The sequence below is a fragment of the Coffea eugenioides genome, chromosome 3 (genome assembly GCF_003713205.1).
Source record: "Coffea eugenioides isolate CCC68of chromosome 3, Ceug_1.0, whole genome shotgun sequence".
Lineage (NCBI taxonomy): Eukaryota > Viridiplantae > Streptophyta > Magnoliopsida > Gentianales > Rubiaceae > Coffea > Coffea eugenioides.
Window position 1 is genome coordinate 40,751,097 of NC_040037.1, and position 22,033 is coordinate 40,773,129.

General features: G+C 37.1%; 4 protein-coding genes across 4 annotated transcripts; 1 reads left to right on the forward strand and 3 right to left on the reverse strand.

Annotated features, from left to right (window-relative positions):
- The first annotated feature begins 1,773 nt into the window (after positions 1 to 1,773).
- LOC113766622 (disease resistance RPP13-like protein 4) lies at positions 1,774 to 3,135 on the forward strand. Its single transcript, XM_027310796.1, has one exon. The coding sequence runs from the start codon at positions 1,774 to 1,776 to the stop codon at positions 3,133 to 3,135; it is 1,362 nt and encodes a 453-aa protein (XP_027166597.1).
- Positions 3,136 to 6,959: 3,824 nt separating this feature from the next.
- LOC113766623 lies at positions 6,960 to 9,095 on the reverse strand. Its single transcript, XM_027310797.1, has one exon. It carries the CDS (start codon positions 9,093 to 9,095, stop codon positions 6,960 to 6,962), a length of 2,136 nt encoding a protein of 711 aa, XP_027166598.1.
- A 4,399-nt stretch (positions 9,096 to 13,494) lies between these two features.
- Positions 13,495 to 14,367, reverse strand: LOC113766624. The gene has a single exon (XM_027310798.1). The coding sequence runs from the start codon at positions 14,359 to 14,361 to the stop codon at positions 13,495 to 13,497; it is 867 nt and encodes a 288-aa protein (XP_027166599.1). The 5' UTR covers positions 14,362 to 14,367.
- A 901-nt stretch (positions 14,368 to 15,268) lies between these two features.
- LOC113766625 lies at positions 15,269 to 16,126 on the reverse strand. Its single transcript, XM_027310799.1, has one exon. The coding sequence runs from the start codon at positions 16,124 to 16,126 to the stop codon at positions 15,269 to 15,271; it is 858 nt and encodes a 285-aa protein (XP_027166600.1).
- Between the last annotated feature and the right edge of the window lie 5,907 nt (positions 16,127 to 22,033).

Sequence of the window (22,033 nt, forward strand, 5' to 3'; positions counted from 1 at the left end):
AAAGTAAATCGTATCCCATTTCTACCTACAAATAACATACTAGAAAAATTACTGGGAAACGTGAAGAATGGCAACCCAACATATTAATACGTGCAAGCATGTCATCCGATGACGTGCTGGCCTCGTTTTTCTATTTGAAGTTTTGAACCACATATCGTTGACAATTCCAATCACAATCCACAAGTCTCTCTTGTTCCATGCAACAAAGAAGGAGATCCCTTGTCCATGTTGCTATCCCCATAACTGAATAGCCGAGCATGCATACTATCAAAGATTAAATAAATAAAAACAAGGTTGGAACTTTATTAGATGAAAATTTCTAACCGATGCCCTTAGAATACTTATTAACATATCTAATATTCACCTAACCTACCATATATATACATATACTAATAATTATTATCCTCCTTTGCATTTATATACTTTTCATGTTTAATCTTATCTATTATCCAATATATTTGTTTACTTTTCCTAATTAATTTATATTTTTAAAAATATAACACTTGAAATATATCTCAAGAGTGTCCTATGGACACTCGTTAGACAGGCCGAGAAAAAGGTTCAAAACTTTATTAGTGTGGGTCTGTCCATGGACTTCAGGTGTTCATATTTTAAAAAATTATCAGTTTTAATCACCAATATTTAGCCCCTTAAAATTTTGACAAAAGCAAATTTGGCCCTCAATATTTAGCCATCTATAGTTTTGGTTCTTAAAATTTTAGCAAGAGTAAATTTGGCTTCTAATGTATCCACTTCAAAGCAAATTGAGGATATTTGAAAAAAAATTCCAACTATTCACAGAATTTAGTCACATCTAATAATGTGTTTGTGAAATTAAATTTCAAAACAAAAGAAGCAAAACAGTATCTAACTTTAAACAACAAAATTAAGAACTAATAACTAGTGCAAACTAATTAACTAGTAAAATAAAGAAAAAAAATTAAACTAAAACTAGTTAAGAGTATCTAGTTCATTAATGTAGAACTCATTTTCTTTCTCAAACCCCACTATTCCAAGCTTCGTAATTTAACTTTTCATATAGATTAACAAATTTTTCTTTCATTTTTTAGTTAACTAGCTACTAACGTGCCACCATATAAGTTGTTCTTATTGTTCAAGAGTATTCGCTAGTTTTCTTCCTTGTAAAGTTTAATTAAACAAACATCCACACGCACGTAACTAATTCCATCAATATGTGGAAACATCAATCAATTGTCCTAAATTTGCGTCAAATTAATAACATAGACGACTAAATTTCCTCCTGAAAATTTTCCCTTAAGAACATATCAATTTCTTTTTAGGCTTCGTTTGGATTGAAGGATTTGATAAAAGATTTGAAATTCACTTAAATCTCTCTAGTTGTTTGAATTATTTAAAAGGCCTAAAGGCCTTTGAATTTTTTTAAAATTAAAGAAAATGTCTAAATTAAAAGACTTTTGAATTTATAATTCACATTTTAAATGCTATAATAATTTTAATTTATGATTGACAAATTTAAATGCCTCTTAAATAATCTAAATAAAGTAAATCTTTCCTAAACAACTAGAGAAATTTGAAAATATTTCAAATCTTTTGTCAAATCTCTCGATCCAAACTCAGCATAAAGACTTTCTCACTCGTTCTAGTCTTCTTCCTTCCATCTATCTAAATTCAGCCTAAAGAGTGTTCGAGTCTTCTTCCTTCCATCTCTCTGTATTCCGTCGGTTCCATCTGCCGATTCTCTTCCAGTTTTAGGATTGATTCTTACTCCAGAGAGTGGGGGAAAAAGAAAAAATGGGATCGGTGGATTTTGGAGAAGTATCCCATTATCTTTTAGCTAAGTTCTCTGCACGTCTTGACGAAGCAGAAAGAGATAAAGATGTCAGCAAACTTTCTTGCATCTCTCGCTTGCGAAGTGCAGAGACCCGCATCAAACCCAAGTACGCCAACGCTATCAATAATAGCAAAATAACCACCAGTGCTAATTCTGGTACGGATCTTGACATCCGGAAGTTGATTTATGACCTCATTTCTGAACTCTCGGAGTGCTGCGTTTTTGCCCAACAGCATCGCGGTTTTGGGGCCGTGGGGCACAAGAAGATTTTCTTGCGACTTAAGAGTTTGTGGTTCATTATTCAAAAGAATCGACGGTTGGGTGAACTAGACAATAAGCTCCAAGAAGTTCTCAGTCGAAAGATTTCAATAGGGGTAGATCCCGCCTCAATTGCTGGTAATAATGAGGACGACGATGAAGATGCTTATGATGATGAAGAAGCAAAATTTCCAGGTAGGTTTGTAGGATTGGATCCAGCAGCGGAAACAGTCGAGAAATTGATACTTGAGGGATGTGAAGGTGATGCTAATACTATACTGAAGGGGTTTGGAATTGTGGGGTATGGGGGATCAGGGAAAACCACCCTTGCCCGGAAGGTTTTCCGGAATTTGAGAAATATGTTCTGGCCAAGGATTTGGGTTTCTTTGTCTGGGACCCTCTATGATGCGCCGGTGAGCGGGGACTTGAGAGTGAAGATTTTAAGTAAAATGCTGGAGCAGGCTGGTGGTGATGTCTCGGAATTGTCGACTGCTAATGTTGGCGATATTCCCAATCTCACCGAGAAGCTTTACCGTCGACTAACGGGCAAGAGGTATCTTATTGTGTTGGATGAGGCCTGGCATGTTAATGGTTGGTATGGGGATTTATGCTCTGAGCTGCCAAAAGGCGATGATGCATCATTCGGGGACTGCATATCTCATGCATTGCCCAAAGACAGTGGTGGGAGAATTATTGTCACAACTAGGCGAAAGAGTGTTGCAACAGAAATGATAGGTGAGAAGAACTTGATGCCAATTGATAGTCTGCTGGACCAGAAGATTGGCTGGTCAGTGTTTTCTGAAGCTGTCCGTGAAAATCGAAGAGTTGATGTGAATAACAGCACTCTGTTAAAGATGGAGGATATAATCAGCAAAAATTGTGCTGGCCTTCCCTTAGTTGCCAGGACTTTAGCAACGATAATTCCAGAACAAATCCAAAAGGAGGAGGAGGAGATGCGACGGAAGGAGGAGGAGATGCGAGGAGAGGAGGCTCGTCTATATGAGATGCGACAAAAGCAGGCGGCGGCGCGCTCTCGACGGCAGGCCTGGCTGACGGCTGAATGAGAATTTGACCGATTTTCTAGTGGACCTGATCACAGATTCTAATTTATAATTCCCCGCTCCTCACTTCTTAAATCCCATCCCTCCCTTGTTGAGGAAAAAAATGATGTTAATGGCTCTATTGACTTGTTTCTGATGGCACTTGATCTTGCGATTTAGTTCTGGTTGTAATTTCTTAGAAGCTGGCATACTTGTGCGCTGTGGAGCTGAAATGGACAAAAACTGAGTTCTCACTTTTTGTCTATCTTGACTTGGAGAGTCCAAATTTCATTGTAAATTCATGATTAAAGTTGAGATCTCAAGAATTAAGGGTTTTTAGGTTCTTAGTTCCATGTTCCTTTTTCGCTTCTTAAATCTCATCATTCCTTTGTTAGAAAAAGAAAAGAAAATGATGAAAATTAATAAACTAAGCTATTTTATTTCCTAATTGTTTTAGTTTCCTGTAAGTTCCAGAGTTATTTGAAGACTAGTACTGGTTATTAGTTAGTTTCCTTTTCAAAGGCTTAGTCGGTGATTAGTATTAGTTTTGAGATAGAATCTAATTGAATAGTTGTTTCTTGATTCAATAGTCTATATATAGCACTACTGCTAACATGTCAACACTGGAGGAGGGACGGCTCCAAGAAATTGTTAGAGCCTGGCGAGAATTGTGAGAGCCGTGAGCACAAGAGTGAAAGGTCTCCGGCTTGTCTTTTGTTGTTTTTGAGATTTGGTTTAATAAAATTATTGATGTTTCATTGTGAGTTTATTTCTTTCCCTCTTCTCACGTACATAATTCTTCGTGCTAACACAAAAAGAAAAGAAGAAGAAAAACTGATGTTAATGGCTCAAATAACTTTGTTTCTGATGGCACTTGATCTTATGATAAAATAGTTCCGGTTGTAATTTCCGAGATGCTGGCATACTTGTAATGCATAATTGCTGATTTTCTACCTTTGAGAGTTGATGATTCAGCTTGTGAATAAGCGCAAATAGTAAATACTCTACCTTTGAAAGAGGATTATTTGAGAGGCAAATTTCTCAAACTAATGCTGTAAAAGAAAAAGATCACAAAAAGTGGGGCTTTTGTGGGTTGGCTTGCTTGATCTAGCATCACCATACATTTGGCAAAACCCATTTTTTTCCAATTTTTTCTAAACAATATCGCCCATGCGTGGTGACACATTATTATTATTATTATTATTATTATTATTATTATTTTACATTCCAGTCCGAGGACTAAAATATAAAATGATAATTAAAAAAAAAAAAAGAAACAGTACTGTATTAAATACCAAACTTTTTATGTATGATATACATTTAGATTTATAAGTGTATATATTAACGATGCATGAAAAGATTTATTTAAAATATAAACCCTACTATTCCAAGATAAAGGGCAGCATTTATAATTTTTTAAATTTTTTTCCTTTTTTAGTTCAATAAATGTCACGTTAAAAAAAAAAAAAAAAAAAGGCTTGCACATGGTGCGACAGCACTGTTTCTTTTTTCTTTTTTCGTTTAATCCAGATAACGAGTTCATGTACATTGGAAATACCCTTTGGCTTTTTCCTGGGCCATACTCAGCAGCGTTGAATGCATCATAAAAGTAAAATAGGCTGCTTTTGATTCAAGATTTCTCAGAGGCAACCTGTAAACCAATATTATTTCTCTTTACTTTTATGTCTGAGAAAGAAAAATAAATAAAAGTAGATAGTCTGCTTTTGATTCTTTTTTCTGGATCACATTTATTTCTTTAAAACATGTTCCTCGGAGTGGATGTTGTCCCACTCTTCCCAACCTCCATTACGCGTCAAAAGCGTATTCAGGTTGCATTTACAGATGCTAATTGCATCTTGCATTTCTGGGTAAGCTTGCGACTCTCAAGGACATTGAACGGGAAGCTAAAAAATTTTCCTGTGTGGTTAACTGACACGACACGGAAAGAATTGAGGCGGTTGCTTCTTTTTGTAAATAGCTGTTATATTATTAAGTGTTAATATCTACAAAATATTACCATTTGGCCAAAAAAAAAAAAGACATTTTTAGTCGATAAATTTTTGACAACCAAGGTGGTAATTGTGAGAAAGATGTAAGCCAAAAGCCAAAGTGAACCGAAGTAGTCTAATAATTATTACTCCCTCCGTCCAAATTATTTGTTGGTCTTCAAAGTGAACCGCTCAAGTTATTAATGCTGTTGATACATTCAATCTTCAGAGCTTGTTTAGGGTTGTCTATTAACAAGAGAAATAATCAAAAAAATTGTTTTGGTTATTGAAAGACTAAAGAGAGGCAGGTTGTCAGAATTTATTGATTATCTAACCAATTTATTCATAAATATATGAATGTATCCTTACATCGATAATCAGTGGAATGAACCAAAACCAAGATTTTCCCTTTGACTAGAGGTTTGTATATAATCCAATTTTATTTGATTTTTTTTTTTGTTATTACTTTATATTATTTAAGGTACTTTTGTTTAAGTTCTGAAAAGCCCCCCCTCCCCTCTCTTCCTCTCATTCATAGTTACTACAAAGAAATAAATCAATTAATTCCTATGAAAATGAGTCTACTCATCACTGCACACAAAGGCAAAATTTTCTTCATTAGGTATTTTTATTTTGGCAAAATGATTGGTTTCATCCCTCACATTTCGCAAAAATATTCTTTTCATCCATCACTCTTAAAATGAAACAAATTCATTCTTGACATTTAAAAATTGAAACTATTACATCATTCAACCCAACTTTCAATCTGAATCAAACCATCTAGTAACCCAATAAGTTTTATATTTTAAATGTCAAGAATGAATTTGCTTAATTTTAAAAGTGAGGGACGAAAGGAATATTTTTATGAAATGTGAAGTATGAAACTAGCCATTTTCCCTTTTATGTTTTGTAAATTCAATACCCGTCACCTTATCTGAAACATCATGCTACGATAAATCCTATTCTTTAGCTTATGGGTATTTTAGACTGTGACGGTAGATAGTGTTTTAAATAAATTTTATTTTTTATAAAAGAGGAAAAAGATATACCATCCAATTAATAGACCGTAAATTCAAGATGTTTATTTGATGAGGTGACACAATTATTGTTGTTATATTTTTCTTTTCCCAACAAACTTGACGAGAACACATCCACATGTTTACAGATATATGACTTGTAACACGCTAAGCTAGTTTCTCATAATTGACTCAGACACGGAGGGTTGAGTTCGTAATTAATCATGCAGAACTGCTGTAGTTGTCTTATAAAGCTTTTAGCGAGTCGAATTGAGCTCAAATTCAAGGTTGAAAATGATTTAATTCTAATTTTTAAAACTAATACATAATCTAGAACAACTATAATTATATTGATTTTGTTTAGAAAATAAATAATACTAATTTATGTATTATTACTTTGTTGAGGGGAAATACAAGTACTCTTAAATATTTTGCACATGTCGTGTTTTGAAATTGTCCCTACCGTGTAGATGGACCTCTAACTTTTAGTGGTCTTGCAACTTTTGTCTTCTCCCAATGAAACTCTTTGATACCTTCAAAAGGGAAGGAAATGGTAGACCGTGACAGGCAATGGAACGCATACCAATTGTTATCTGCATACATGCTTCATAAATGTTCATACTTGCTGAGTTTCACTAGTGCCATAATGTCAAACAAGATGAATCTACAAAACAGCTTTCGATGAATAAGGAAATATTAGCTTGACTTATCATGCTGAAATGAAAATTTTCTGCCACAAGAACAATCACTCACCAAGCCAGGGAAGTAATCCTGGCTGAAGAACTCTATCTGATTCCACAGTCAAGAAGAAAATTCTTATTTGGCCTTTACTTGATTATAATCCCTATTTTCCCACGATCAATTTTGCTCTTGCATGCCCAGCCTCAATCCGAAATTGTTCTCCTAGTCCAAAATGAGCCATCAGTATCCAGACGAAAGTAATCAGCTCACCCCCTTTACTGAGCTCCTGAGCGTGACCATTTGCACGGCAGTGACTGGCAGCGTAGGACAACAGTTCCACCCACACTTTGCTCATTATCTCCCACCTTTGATCATCCTTCAGTTTTCTCAATTCCTTTGCGAGCATACAGGCATCAAACAACACTGATTTGCTTCTGTCACCCTTCACATAAATGGGTTTAACCTCTGTATCTACATTAAGTAGCTTTTGACATGCATCTCTTTGTCGGGTTGTTGCTGAACTTGACTCTCTTGCAGGGGGTGTATTCTTGGCTGCGACGTAGATGTTCAATTTCAAGCAGATATCCAAGGCTGTTGAAATTGATGGCCTTGATTCTGTCTTCCACCTGCTGAAAAACTTCTTAGCTTCTTCACACGTGTCCTGAAATCGAATCTGTCCAATGCCAGCAACTGCAGACATCATTGTAGGCCGCATAACCAAGAGATACAACATATAATCAGATATAAGCTTGCAAAATTCACGATTGGAATTTTCAGCATTAGAACTTGTGGAATAGCATAGCTCAGTGGCAATATGCCACAGCAACAGGCTTTCATCATAATCAACTTCCTCACCTACACTTGATGAGATGGTGTCAGATCTGCTGCGAATGTAACCTGACAGAGCCCGTTGACCTCTTGCCGAGTATATTTCTTTGGCATCTTTATTGGTTTCTGCCTTACGAGCTTTATCCTTGAGCTCTTGAAAGATAAATACTTTCAAATTATCCTGAATGACAAAGTCCTTTTTGTATTTCATTTCATCAAGAAATGCCTTGAGTCCAACGGTTTCAGCTGCAATATCTAACCATCTCCACCGCTGATTCAGGCAAAAATTGATCAAGTTATGCTGCGAGATTGTATTAGACCACCTTCGATGAAATGACAGCTTGTCACGGACCTCAGATACAATTCGTTTAACTCTGCCAGTCTTAAGCCCAACTACAGTCCAGTCAGAGAAAATGACCTTAATCAAAGCCACAAGATCCAAGCCAACAGCACCATAAAGCAAAATGTAGGTAACAGTAACATCAAAATGGTTGATCTCAGGACTACGATGTGATTCAAATTCCACAAAAGAAAACACTATAAGTACAGAGCAGATGAAACGGAAAACAAAACCTATGTAACCGTGTACCACAGCCATCTTAGTGTAGAGAGAATCATACATGAAATTGAGCTCCACCTCCATCACTCTGAAAGCATCATGGGTAGACCTTCGGGAGAAGAAGCTTCTGCTTTGATTACGTTCATGGAAGCTAAACATATGGTCAACAATCAGCCCCCTAAAATTGGTGAAAAATTCATACCCCTTCTGCACAACTTCTAGGTGAGTTATTTCTTCAGTAGTCCAATCTGGAATTTCAGAAGTCTGAGAGCCTCTCTCAGGTTCGTTCTCTATTTTTATCCTAACCGGAACATCAGCAGCTTTCCTAGATGAGTACTCCTCCATAAGCTGAACATAATTTGGTCCAGCATCTGGCATTGGAAGCATAGAAGCTTTGAAATTACCCAAGCAACCTAAATATAGAGCACGAGTTCGCTCAGCATATTTAATAGCTCCAGCGAAAAACAAGAGTATTGTTGGAACTGAGAGTACATTCTCGATGGACTGGGCAAAGACGTAAGCAACAGCAACAAGCTGAATGACAAGCCCAAGCAGATGCCGGATCCACAACTCATTATCTTCAAGGGAGAAAGCAGTGATGTTATCAGGGCCACCAAGATGTAACAATAAAAATGGAGCCCAAAATGCCGCAAGATCTTCATTTACTCTGAATTTATCAGGATTGCCATTACTTTGGCCATTAGAGATAAGTCCAACAGCAAAAGCAGCAAGCCAATCGGCAAGCAGATAAACAGACCATATTATGGCATTCACTATTCTGCTTCCTGTTCGTTTCCGCAATGTTGCTAAGGATATTAACACCATTTGGAAGAAAAGACTAATAAGGACTGCAGCGCGAAGATTCCACTCATCCCACAGCCTCTTTACCATGTGAGGGATGAGGGAGGCCATGTATTCTTTTTGCTTCTTTCCCTTCTTTCTTCTCTAATAAAATCAATCCAGCTAGCCTAGACAAACTGGAGGGAAGTCAAGACAAATTTCAACATGAAATTAAATGCCAATTTGAGATTTCTGAAAAAAAAATGCATGCATTTCTCTAAATTAATTGTATCTTGTAGAGCTCGAAGAACAAATAAACAGGAACTTCCGTTGTTAGATGTTACTGTTACAAGTGAAAAGTTTTTGAATACCCTCCACATGTACAATAAGAACTCTATTACCAGTTTCTGCAAGCACTCACTCTGTCCTCAGTATGTCTCGCAAATGGAAGTGTTTAAGAAACCTTGACGACTTCCAAATAACTATCGCTTATTTCTAGAGGATATTTGCAGAAAATATTAATTTATATTAGTCAAACAATTTAGCTATCTGTACCTTGCGAAATTTCCATCTTGTTACACAACATCATAACCACAATCTCTCGGGCACTCCGTCGTCCATTTGTAACGATCAGGTGCTAGTAAAAATCATTTAGATTACTTGTTCAAGTAAAATGGCACTAAAACAGGTTAATTTCATTGGTTAAATCTCACGACAATAGTTTCTGTTTATAAGGCCGGGCAACATCACAAGCCCTGAAACCAATCCTACTTTTTGAACTTCCTATGACTTTTGAGGATGCTGCAAATTGAACACTTCTTGGGCTTAATCCTTATATTTAAATGTTTTATAATGTTTTTCATTGTTAGAACATCATTGTTTGATATCAGAGTGCAATTACTATCATCAAAGGAGCAGGTAATAAAACTTAAAAAACTATTGTCACCAATTCCCAAGCTAGCTTTTCCAGAGGTAATACCAACTGGTAAACTTTTCAATGCTAAAGCTAAGCCCTTTTTGCAAGTTTAAACACCAGAGTTCAAGACTGCCTCCTACCAAAAAAAGAGAAGAAAAGAAAAGAAAAACCCACAAGCATTGCAAGAATAATACTACCTCCTAAGAACCTTTCTTCCATAATCCAACTTCCTGGAAGCTAGAGCATGCATATACACTAAGTGCTTGTGTTTATGTGTGTGACTGAGTGTGTGAGAACTCAGATCTAAAAAAAAACTGTAGAGAAGTCTTCTATGCATGCTCAGAATGCACATATTATTGCTCAATCAATTCTGAACATAAAATCAATTAGCAAGAAACCAGACTGTCCAATATGTTGCTGCCTGAATTACAGCTGATTCTTCTAGTCAAGGTAGAATGATAGATCTTACAAGAATGTTCAAACAAAACTTTAAAGATCACAAACAAGCAAACATGGTAGTAATCAAGACCCATAACATGAAATGAACCCATTATTTACCTGAGCTGAGTTTTGCAATTCTTCCTTCATTTTCTTTGTAGTATTCACTGACTTGAAGAGTAAAGTTGTCATTGCAGTGTGATTGTGTACGACTACACACAGCCAATCGAAAGGCCAGCGTCGAATGCTTACAATGCACTTCGTTACTGGGACCGCTCGATACGTCTTTCAAAAAGCAATCGCGCCTTTTCACGCCAAATAGATGCATTTTCATTTTTTTAGCCTCATTTCTAACTTTACCGAAAATGTAAAATCTCATTTCTTTCTGTAATTCACAGTTTTTAGCTCCTATTTTTTGGTTAGGAGAGAAAAAAACGCTCTTAATCTTTTAAAGATAAAATAATAAAATGCTTTTTATGTTTTAGGACTAAAGTATTTTGGTTCATAGTACCAAACATTTCAAAAACAAAAGAAGAACAAAAGTTTGATGAGACAACACCATGAATTGGATCTTCTCTATGGATTTCCCATCTATTTCCCACAGTATACATCTTGATCCATGACACGCGTTCCATTTATTAGAAAATGACGAGATCATTTTTAAATTTGACTAATTCTAACTCTTATTAACAAAATGAATACATGCATTATGCATCTAGAAGTGCATTTTATATAATGAAGAGAGGATTCACAAATGGCATGTAAAAGAGGGGAATGAGGCATAATATGTTTTGGTGGGATTGGTGGCGAGTTGGGACAGCGTTGAAGTGAGTTTTACTATCGTCATTGAACAATCTATGAATTGTCCTATAAGTTACTTATCACCAACTAGATAACACAGTTGGGAAAGATTATTTTTACTATCTTATCAAACAATAACGAGAACAATCATATGTCCCTTCTTCTCCTCTATTCATTCATTGTTATCTCCTAAATTCTGTCCTTTCATAACCAATTAAAACTTGTCAACTACACAACTAATGGGTCTAGTTAGGTAAGATTAATTTTTGCTCTCTTATCAAACAATAACAAGAATAATTATACGTCCCTTTTTCTCCTCTATTCATTCACTATTATCTCCTAAATTCTCTCATTTCCTACCTTGCTACTACAATTACCCTCTAAAACTAGGAGTAGCAACGGGTCATATCGTGTACTTATCATATTGTGTCGTTATCGTAGTCGTGTCAAAAAATCTCAAATCTAACTTAATCCATTAGATTGTTTTCATGTTATGTCATGTCATGTAATGACTTGTTTTGTTAATGGGTTGATTCGACCCAACACGCTATAATTCATTGAACAGTTTATACGATTAAAATAATTTTAATACTATGCATTATTTTGCTAAATTAACCTATTAACCTATTTTAACCCAATTGATCATGTAATCCATTTGATGTTGTTGTTAAAGCAAAATTTTTTGAGATACATAGTCAATACAAAATTTTAGGTTTTTCAAAACATTCAAAAGATAATAGATGATGAAGTTTTCTAAGCATAATGTAAGTTACAAAATCGGCCTTGTTTGGATTGTTCTTTTTTGAAAATTTTCTCTGTTTTCTTAAATATTTCTTGAGAAAATCACCATTTTAGTCCTTAAACTATTTCACTTATGTTAATTTGATCCCTCAATGTCTTTTTAGCCTAATTTAGTCCTTCAACTTAAATTTCTTGTCCAATTAAATCCTTTCACAGACACACCACTAATTAAAATATTTCTAGCACAAAATCACCACCCAATTAAGGGCAATCCAGGAATTACAAAGTTAGGGCCAAAGTTAGAACCAAAAAAAAAAAGATTTCCATTAAAAAGGGGAGAAAAACAAATTTTCCACCAAATTGGGAAAGAAAATAGAGATCGTCAAAAGAGCATTTGAGTTATCCTTCTGCGTCAAAGCATTTTGCCCGACCCAAGTCATACCTAGTCTCTTAACAAAATTTTTCACTATTACTACCATTTACTAATAATTATCAACCACAACCTTTCCTTGAGCATCGCCATCTTCTCTCATTACATATTTCATCTCTTGGATTCTATCGCCTTCTCATTCTTTTTTTTTTATTTGTTCTTTTTCTCACGAAGATGGCAAAAATTTAGAAAATTGATGAAGTTTCAAGGCATAGAACTTATGGAATTAAATTGTCAATGCTTTCCAAACCCATTGTGTCTCAAATAGAGAGGAGATAAGGCTTTTCCCTCTTCACTCCAGTACCATCACCAATATCATCATAAAAAGCTCCAGGAAATTCGTTCAAGTCCTCTATCTACCTTCCATCAAATAGAGGTTGAAAAACTATAAATACCTCCATAGACCTAGAAAACTATGGTGGTTCATGAAACTATAATTCTTTTAAACATTTCATCAAACACTTTCGGGCCTCTTCAACAAAATGCAATCTAGAATACATATTGAGTAAATAACTATACACAATGTAGAGTACATATTGAGCAAAAAAAACTGCTCGTAAAAATATCCTACAAATGAGCTGCTTTTACGATAATCACGCAGAATTTTTTTTCCAATTAATGAATCCTCTGGAATTAACAATGCAGCAATACTGGCAGAGAATATGTGAGAGTTAAAAGGAAAAATTGCAGTGCCTCATTTGTAAAAATATTTACAAATTTAAAGAGGATACTTGATTGTCTAGTTGAGAAAGACTATTGATTTAAGAGTCAAAAAAGAAGATGTTCTGGTTTCGGAAGTTTGTCAAAGAAGATTGGTGACATAGTTGGCGATGACTTGTTGACCAGTGATAAATGTAGATGAAAATTGGGATCTTCTTTTACAAATATTTTATTTTGCTCCCCAATTTAGAGTAAAATCTTTGTTTTACCCCATTAGATGAAAAATTTTCAGATTTCTTTATTTTAATGTAGGAAATGACTTATACTTCCATTCTTGCCCTTGTTTAAGCAAGGAAAAATGGCCAATTTAGTCCCTATACTTTTTTTTTACTGTCAATTTAGTCCTTATATAATTTTTTTGGCCAATTTAAACCCTATACTTATTTATCGGTTCCAATTGAGGAGCTCCGCGGCGGCGCCACCTTGTAATTGTGATTCAACGTCTAATTGAGCACTTATGCGGGGGCATTTCTGGTACTTCATTGTTAGGGCTCCTTTTCAGAAGTAAAAATCAAAACCAAAAAGTTGCCGGTGCAATTTCCCCTTCTCCACTCCCAACCTCCACCCATTGGACTCCGAAGACGGGAAGATGTCCGGCATATTCTGGTACAAAACCTGTGGCCAGGAGGGTATGAAACCGTAACCGCTACAAGATCATTTGCTCTTGCCATTTCCAGGGGCCATTGGACATCAACTGTTTCAATAAATGATTCAAAGTACATCATTCGAGACCACTTTGGTCCTGCATCATAATCTTGCCTAAGGAGAGGATGCACTAAAGGAATGGCTCTTAAAATAGCATACGTAAACTTAAGCTCTTCAAGAGTAGGATTTCTGAACTGAAGTTCAACAGATGACGTGCAGCGAACAATGTCAATAACCGGAAATCGATCAGTATCCGAGACCTCCAAAGCTAATGACTTTATCATTCTCTTATTTGAAGGGAACATGATTGACTCCAGCTCAAAAGTCACCCTCAAAAGCTCAGTGTTTGGAACTCGAATAGTCTCCCTAGAAGCAGTCATTTTTTTTGCATCATCATGAGCCCTGAACATGTAAATCCCTATATCCCCACCATTCCCACCAATAAACTGAACACAAGGAAATGGCTGTTTTCTGCTAGACCAGTCTGAATCCTTCCCCACCTTTATACCAAACAAATGCTCTGGGCGCAACCACTTCCATGGATCAGTCCTGTACAAAACGGCGGCGGTTCTATACAGAGACTTAATAAAAGGTGGAGTAATGCCATCCACCTTCAACAAACATGCTCCTGATCCAGGACCAAGTCCTGGGCCACACCCAAATTGTTCTTGATATCTAGTAAACAAATTCTTCAAATGCACATCCATAGTAACTTCCCCACACCCGTAGAACAGATCTACCAAACTTCTTGAAAACCCCCAAACAATTTAGACCTCCAAGTCTAGCAATTTAACTCGGGCATATCAGTTCCATCAGAATTTCCAACTGAAAGGGATTTGGAGGATGAAAGGGAGAGTGTGGTAATCTTTGGGGCAAGGGAACGGAGCTTGGTTTTGTACCGGAATATGCCGGACATCTTCCCGTCTTCGGAGTCCAATGGGTGAAGGTGGGGAGTGGAGGAGGGGAAATTGCACCAGTAACTTTTTGGTTTTGATTTTTACTTCTGAAAAGGAACCCCAACAGTGAAGTACCAGAAATGCCCCCGCATAAGTGCTCAATTAGACGTTGAATCGCAATTACAAGGTGGCGCCGCCGCGGAGCTCCTCAATTGGAACCGATAAATAAGTATAGGGTTTAAATTGGCCAAAAAAAATTATATAAGGACTAAATTGACAGTAAAAAAAAGTATAGGGACTAAATTGGCCATTTTCCCTTTAAGCAATGCCTTCTGTATTGAAAAGGTTTAGTGGGTGGTGCCGCCATAAAAGGATCTAAATTGGACAAGAAATTTTAGTTGAAGAACTAAATTAGGCTAAAATAACATTGAGGGATGAAATTGGCTTAAGTAAAATAGTTCAAGGACTAAAATGGCAATTTTCCCATATTGCTTATATACTTTTTCCAATCACCTTTTATCTCATATACACCACGTCTTAAAAATTCTCCAAAAACTTTTTAGAAAATGCGATCCAATCAATCTTTTAGAAACACGATCCAATAGTTTCATATATATATATATATTTTTTTTTTTGTCGAAACGATAGGAATATATTGATTGGAAAAGGATTATATACAGGCGAGACTTGCTCGATGCTATACAAAGTGCATTTTGCACTATAGATTGGGGTTAACCCATTCTACATCAAAATAATTGCTCAAAGCTTGAGCACTAAACAAACAACTTAGATCATTCCTTCTATATTTTCCTATGCAAAAGGAGCATTTGTAAAACATCTTACTTAGCTCGCGGATGTCCTCTATTAGGGTAGCTAACCACAAGCCTACTGTTTTTGTTCCCTGTATTTGCTGCAGAAGGTCCGTATTAGGAACTCCAATACATACCAGCCTCCATCCTTGTTCTGCTGCTTTGATCAGGGCCCATTTAACACCTTCAGCTTCATGTTGAACTTGGTTTGAGCTTTCTCTTTCTCTCATTTTCCATCCCATCACATCCTGCCCTCTGCAATCAGCTGCAACAATACCATATCCAATGGACTTTGATGCCTTGTTCCACTTGGTTGCTATTCTTAGCTGCATTCCTACTGTTCTGTTGTCTGGAGTTTGGCTAGCTTCTTGTTCATTCCTGTGAAGTGAAGCTGTTGTTGATTCAATACTACAGCTCCTAGTCTTTTTGGTCCCGTCATTGAACTCCATCCATGCATTCCAGGCTTTGGTGATCACTTGTGCTGGCTCATGTGTTTTGTTGTTAAACTCTTTATCATTCCTACTTTTCCAGATATGCCACAGAATATAAGCTGTGAGAGATATATGGTCTATCCCCTGATCTCTCTGAATTGCTTCGGATAATGCAGCCCACCATCTGTTGAAATTCCCAGTCAGCTCCTGAATCCCATCCCATTGTACTGGTGCAACTTTCCAGATCTCCTTAGCTTTCTTGCACTTCAGAAGAAGATGTTCCAATGTTTCTAGCTCCTCCCCACAGCCTGAGCATATAGGGTCTCCTTTAGACATCCTTCTCCAGATTAATTCCTTGACTGGAATTGCTTCTTTCAGGCCTTTCCATATAAAGATCTTAACTTTGTGACTGATTTTTAGTTTCCACAGCACTCTCCACATGTCAGTCCTTCTTGGTCTATAGCTAGCCTCAATTCCTTCTCTTCTCCCTCTACCCTCATGTTCTTTCTTAGCTTGGATTGCCTTGTAGCCTGATTGCACTGTGTATTCCCCTTTCTGATTTTCTGTCCAGAAGATATTGTCCTCTCTTCCTGTGATGTTATGGGAATCTTGAGAATGTTTTCAGCATCCTCCTTTTTGAAGTTTTTGAAAATGAGGTTTCTGTTCCACCTGTAGCCTTCTATCAAATCAGCAACTTTCTGAACTTGGCAGTCTCCTGGCTTGGTTGTGATTGGCCTTCCTAAATGTTGGTTTGGAATCCATTGATCATCCCAGATTCTTGTAGAAAGACCATTCCCTATCCTTTTTCGTATTCCCCATTGAAGCTCTTCTCTTGCACTCATGATGCTTTGCCAAAACCATGAGGCATTGTTGGGGGTTCTGGAATCCAAGACACTGCAATTTGGGAAACACTTGCTTTTCAGAATTCTGCTGGATAACAGATTTGGATTTCTGATGATTCTCCAAATTTGTTTAGCCAGCAGAGCTCTATTGAAACTTTGAATCTCCTGGAATCCCATACCACCTCGTTTTTTCTCCCTTGTCAGCTGCTTCCAAGCTACCCAGTACACCTTATTCTTGTTGCCTTTTTCTCCCCACCAGAAATTGGAAAGCATAGAGCTTATCTCTTTGCATAACCTGCAAGGTAGTTTGAAACAAGACATTGTGTAATTAGGCATTGCCATAGACACAGCTTTGATCAGAATTTCTTTCCCAGCTGAGCTTAGAAGCTTGTTTTTCCAGCTTAGCATTCTTCTTTTGATGTTATCCTTTATGTAACCAAACAGCTGTCCCTTAGACCTTGAAATCACCATGGGCAGCCCTAAGTATTTCCCTTGCGATACTGGTTGAATACCTCCTAGTTCCATACACACTTCCTCCTTAGTTGCCACATCCACATTTTTGCTAAAAAACACACTGGACTTGTCTAAGTTAATCATCTGCCCAGATTCTTGTTCATATACCTCTAGTATCCTCTTCAACTCCTTTGCTTCTTGAGAGTTGGCTTTGCAAAAGATCAGGGAGTCATCAGCGAAGAAAAGGTGGGTTATAGAGGGACCATGTCTGCTTATCTTCATGCCTGCCATGCTTCTTGTCTGCGTTGCTTTCTTCAGCAGGCTAGAGAAGCCTTCTGAGCAAATGAGGAATAAATAAGGTGACAGAGGATCACCTTGTCTTAATCCTCTTTTAGGTACAATGTATTCCTTACACTCTCCATTGATGTTAAAAGAGAAAGAGACTGTATTTATGCACTTCATTATCCATGTTATCCATTTCTCACAAAATCCCATTTTTCCCATTATATCTTGCAAAAATTGCCATTCAACTCTGTCATAAGCCTTAGACATATCAAGCTTCACAGCCATAAATGCATCCTTACGATACCTTTTATTTTTGAGATGATGCAAGTACTCATGAGAGGTAATGATGTTATCAAGAATGTGTCTCCCAGGGATGAAGGCAGATTGATTAATGCTAATGCAATGATGCAGAATGGGTTTGAGCCTATTGACTAGAATCTTGGCAATAACTTTGTAAATCACACTACAGAGGCTAATGGGTCTGTATTGCTTGATGTTAATGGGGCATGGGACCTTTGGGATCAAGGAAATGATGGTATGGTTGATAGCCTTTAGCATATTGCCAGAATGAAAAAAACTTTTAATAGCATTTACCAGGTCTCCTTTGATTATATCCCAGAATTTTTGGAAAAAAAGGGGGGACATCCCATTGATAGGGCATTATTTGTTAGTAATTTTATTATTAATTTTTCCTTTTATCCCTGATAAATATTGTGTTAATTGCTGATATCTACTCATATTTGGTATCTGAACTTAATTTCAGGAATGAAACAGAAAACTACCAAAAAAGAGGGATTTTATGGAGAATATGGAGACTTCTAAGGGCTTCAATCCTTGGGCCCTTGGATTGGTAGGGACCACAAAGCTATAAGTCATTTGGGCTCTTCAAAGAAAGCTACGTAAGAGACTTGGAGCAAGAAGTACTTTGGAGGTTTTGTCCACATGTGTGGGGACCACCTAGATAGTTTTAGCTTATCTTTCTTTTGTTGTTTAAATAGGGATAACGTAGGGAAAGAAGACATCTTTAGTTTTAGTTTGTTAGTTTAGTTCTAGTTTTCTTTCTTTGGACTGGCCTCTGACACACGCCAGGTGTTCGACAATATTCCCCAACAGGAAGATTTTCTCATGAGGCGTGGCTAAGTTTTTCTAGTCAAGGGGACAACTGACGATTTGGTTCGACAATTACTGTGAGATCGAATCTGTTTTAATTATTTTCTTCATTTATTGGTATTTATATGTTCCTTGATTTTAATTGCTATGGCCTTGTGTATGATTGATTAGTGCGCAATAATTAATTATTCATATAGGCTATTTTTGCTAAATAGGGGTAATTGAATCCGTAATTGTTCGTTATCTCTACCTCAGTAGCAACTGGCGTAATTGGGTTTATGTCAGGGGAGCATATGATCTAACTTAAACAAACCCTCGTAGCGTGTTTGTTGGTTAGGATTGGGCCTTTCTAATTATTAATGCAATCTAGAAATTAAATCCTAAGGTCGTACCTAGGGTTGTTTTTGGGTTAGAGAAATAGCTAACGGTCGTACCTTAGCTATCGAGAAATTAAGGGTACACTTCAGAAATGGTTCAGGCACTAATCATTGATGCAGAAATAATCCCAACATTTAGTAATAGATTAGTTATAGTTGTCATGCACGCGATAAACAACCAACCCTTCCTTAATTTCTCGATAGCTAAGGTACGACCGTTAGTTATTTCTCTAACCCAAAAACAACCCTAGGTACGACCGTAGGATTTAATTTCTAGATTGCATTAATAATTAGAAAGGCCCAATCCTAACCAACAAACATGCTACGAGGGTTTGTTTAAGCTAGATCATATGCTCCCCTTGACTAGCAGTGTAAAATTAGTTCTCCATTAATGGAGAACAAGCCATGCAATTCATTGTTCCCAGCTTTCTCCTCTTCATTCGAAGGAAGAAAACTCGATGGAATTAAGAACTATCTATCGAACTACCAAGCCCCCAAAGGGATAATTAAATGTCCCTTGCTATATGGCCTTTTCCGCCCACGTGATAGATACCTAATAGGAGAAGAAAACTATTCAGTGGAGCCCAGCATCTTCCCTTGATCTCCCGTGGCCGAATTTTCTTCTTGATTGGCTTCCAATCAAATTTCTAAAATGTTTCCTATTACATTTCAATTTCCTAAAAACTCTCCTTTTTCTTGAGAATGATCCCGCGGAATAAGGAAAATCTTGACAGCTAACAAATTAGGAATTTGAATTGGATTAGGAAACTGCCCCAATATCAATCCCGACTTTCTGAATGTTGGTCCCGAACATACCACCATCAAATTAACTGGAAAATTGTCACTTTTAATCACGTTTTGCTCCTTTTCCTACAATTAGTACAATTAACCAAATATAAATAGAATCCGACAATTAAAACAATATTTGGCTAAAATCAAGGGAAGAATAATTATAAGTTTAGCAATAAATTATGACCTATCAATTTCCCCCACACCTAAACCATACTTGTCCTCAAGCATGAGAACAACAAATCAAACAAATAAAATCAAACAATGGCTATTGTTCAAATCTTCTATTGCCAAGATACAATTAAAACATATGTCAAGTATTAGTGGTAATTTTTCAAGCAATACCTCTCCAGTTAGCTTCGAAGATTAAGGACTCTTTCAATTTATGACTAACTAATCTAAGAATATAAAATATTCAACCTGCATCCAAAAGCAAATGGTTCGACTATTAAGCAAAATCTCAACAATAAAATTCATGGGTCAACGGGCTAGCAATTCATTCATATTTTTCACTATTAGCACTTTTTTTTTTTAATATCTCCACTTGATTGATTTTTTTTTTCTCGGGGGAATGCTTAGTTTTCAGCCATTCAAGCGTTTTGACGCGAACTCCGACATTGGCCACATGAAGGAGCCCGGTTACTCAGCCATCATCGCTTAAAAACCACATACTCATAGTTATCGTCGCTTTTTGACGCGAAAGTCGACACTTGTGGTGAAGACCTCCGGTTACTAGACAACGATACTAGCAGAGTATAGCTGAATACTATTCATAAATAAGCACCAAAAATACAATTAAATACCACACAAACCCGCTTCATTTCTTAAACATGGAGAACTAAGATTAATAGCTGAACCAATTTGCACAAAAAAATGCTAGACAAATATTTACAATACTTAGAAAAGTCAACCAAAAAGTGCAAAAGTCACAAAATCTCAAATATTCACCCAAAAGATACCCTTAAAATCAACCATGTCATACTCAACACCTTAAAGTGTAAAATTTTAGCAATAGAAAATTTTGAGACATCTAACCATCGTTTATCAGGAATAATCACAAATAAGCACAAAGATAGGCAAAAATTGGACAAAATTCGACAAAGCCAAACAAAAAATTCCAACAAAAATGCCTACACTTGCACTTTCAATAAAATGCCAATATACTACCCCCCACACCTAAATCTTGCATTGCCCTCAATGTAAGCAAAGAAAGAGCAAAACAGAGATATTGGGGCAACGACACTTCCCTTAAAACGGAGGAGGGCAGAACTGAACTATGGCTGGGGAGGGAAAGGCGGGCGGAAACCCACGTGATGGAGATACTGTGTTAAATTCTGGGTCATCCCGCCCATTTGACGCTCCATCCGTTCCATACGAGTGTCCATGTGCTGCATCTGGAGCCGAAGGGCTGCAAGCTGGCTATCGGCGGAGGAAGACGGTGGAGGTGCCGCAGAGGACAGTCCGAGGTCCTCCCGGTCAAATCGAGGGGGCAGATCCACTCGAGGGGACTGTGGGCAGTGGGGTAGAGGTGGAAGGTTTGCTCTTGCCTTGGTTCTTGGGTTTGGTCATTGGATATCAGTGGCAAGACAAAGGCAAAGTAATGGTGTTCAAAATATGTCAACAAACAACCAACAAGGCAAATGACCCCCAGTCACAGCTCCCAATCACAAACAAGTGCAAAAACGGATAATAAACTCACCTCAAAAACTAATTAAACCTGTGAACGACGAAATTTCTGCCAAATACTACCAATTCAACCCAAAAATCAATTAATTAGATAAACACAGCAAAATTCCCCAAAAACTAATTAAACAGGCAACTAGAGTAAAAACTTTCCCCAAATATCACTGGTTAGGCACAACGTTAACCAAATAATCAACAATCAATCCACAGATATGTCACAGCACCCAAACAAGCACAAATTTTCTGTCCTCAACTAGCAAATCAAAAATCTGGCCTCAGCTAAGAAAGTAAAATTCTGGCATCAGCTAATAAAGAACTAGTAATCTGGCCTCCGCTACTTAGTGACGGAAAAATAAAGAAAGAATTCACCGGAGCTTTGGAGTAGGCAGTGGATGATAGTGAAGAGAGTAGGGCGGGGCATTGGAGTGAAGGAAGGCGCCACGCGTGCGTCGCACGCACTTGAGTTTTTTTTTTTTTTTTTTTTTTAGGAGTAAGGAACCTTTTACCTAGGCATGGGCACGCCTAACTGCTACAGAGTCCTCAGAACCTGAACGAAAATTTCTTTCCCTCAGGCGTGACCACCTGGCATGGGCACGTCTAACTGCTATAGAGTCCGCAGATCCTGAACGAAAATTCCTTTCCCTCAGGCGTGACCACCTGGCGTGGGCATGTTTAACTACTAATTTCCTGCCACCAAACATCAA

What these genes read in the sequence shown, in the direction of transcription:
- LOC113766623 (XM_027310797.1), bottom strand. Translation starts at nt 9,095, where the DNA reads ATGGCCTCCCTCATCCCTCACATGGTAAAGAGGCTGTGGGATGAGTGG.
- LOC113766624 (XM_027310798.1), bottom strand. Translation starts at nt 14,361, where the DNA reads ATGGATGTGCATTTGAAGAATTTGTTTACTAGATATCAAGAACAATTT.
- LOC113766625 (XM_027310799.1), bottom strand. Translation starts at nt 16,126, where the DNA reads ATGTCTAAAGGAGACCCTATATGCTCAGGCTGTGGGGAGGAGCTAGAA.
- LOC113766622 (XM_027310796.1), top strand. Translation starts at nt 1,774, where the DNA reads ATGGGATCGGTGGATTTTGGAGAAGTATCCCATTATCTTTTAGCTAAG.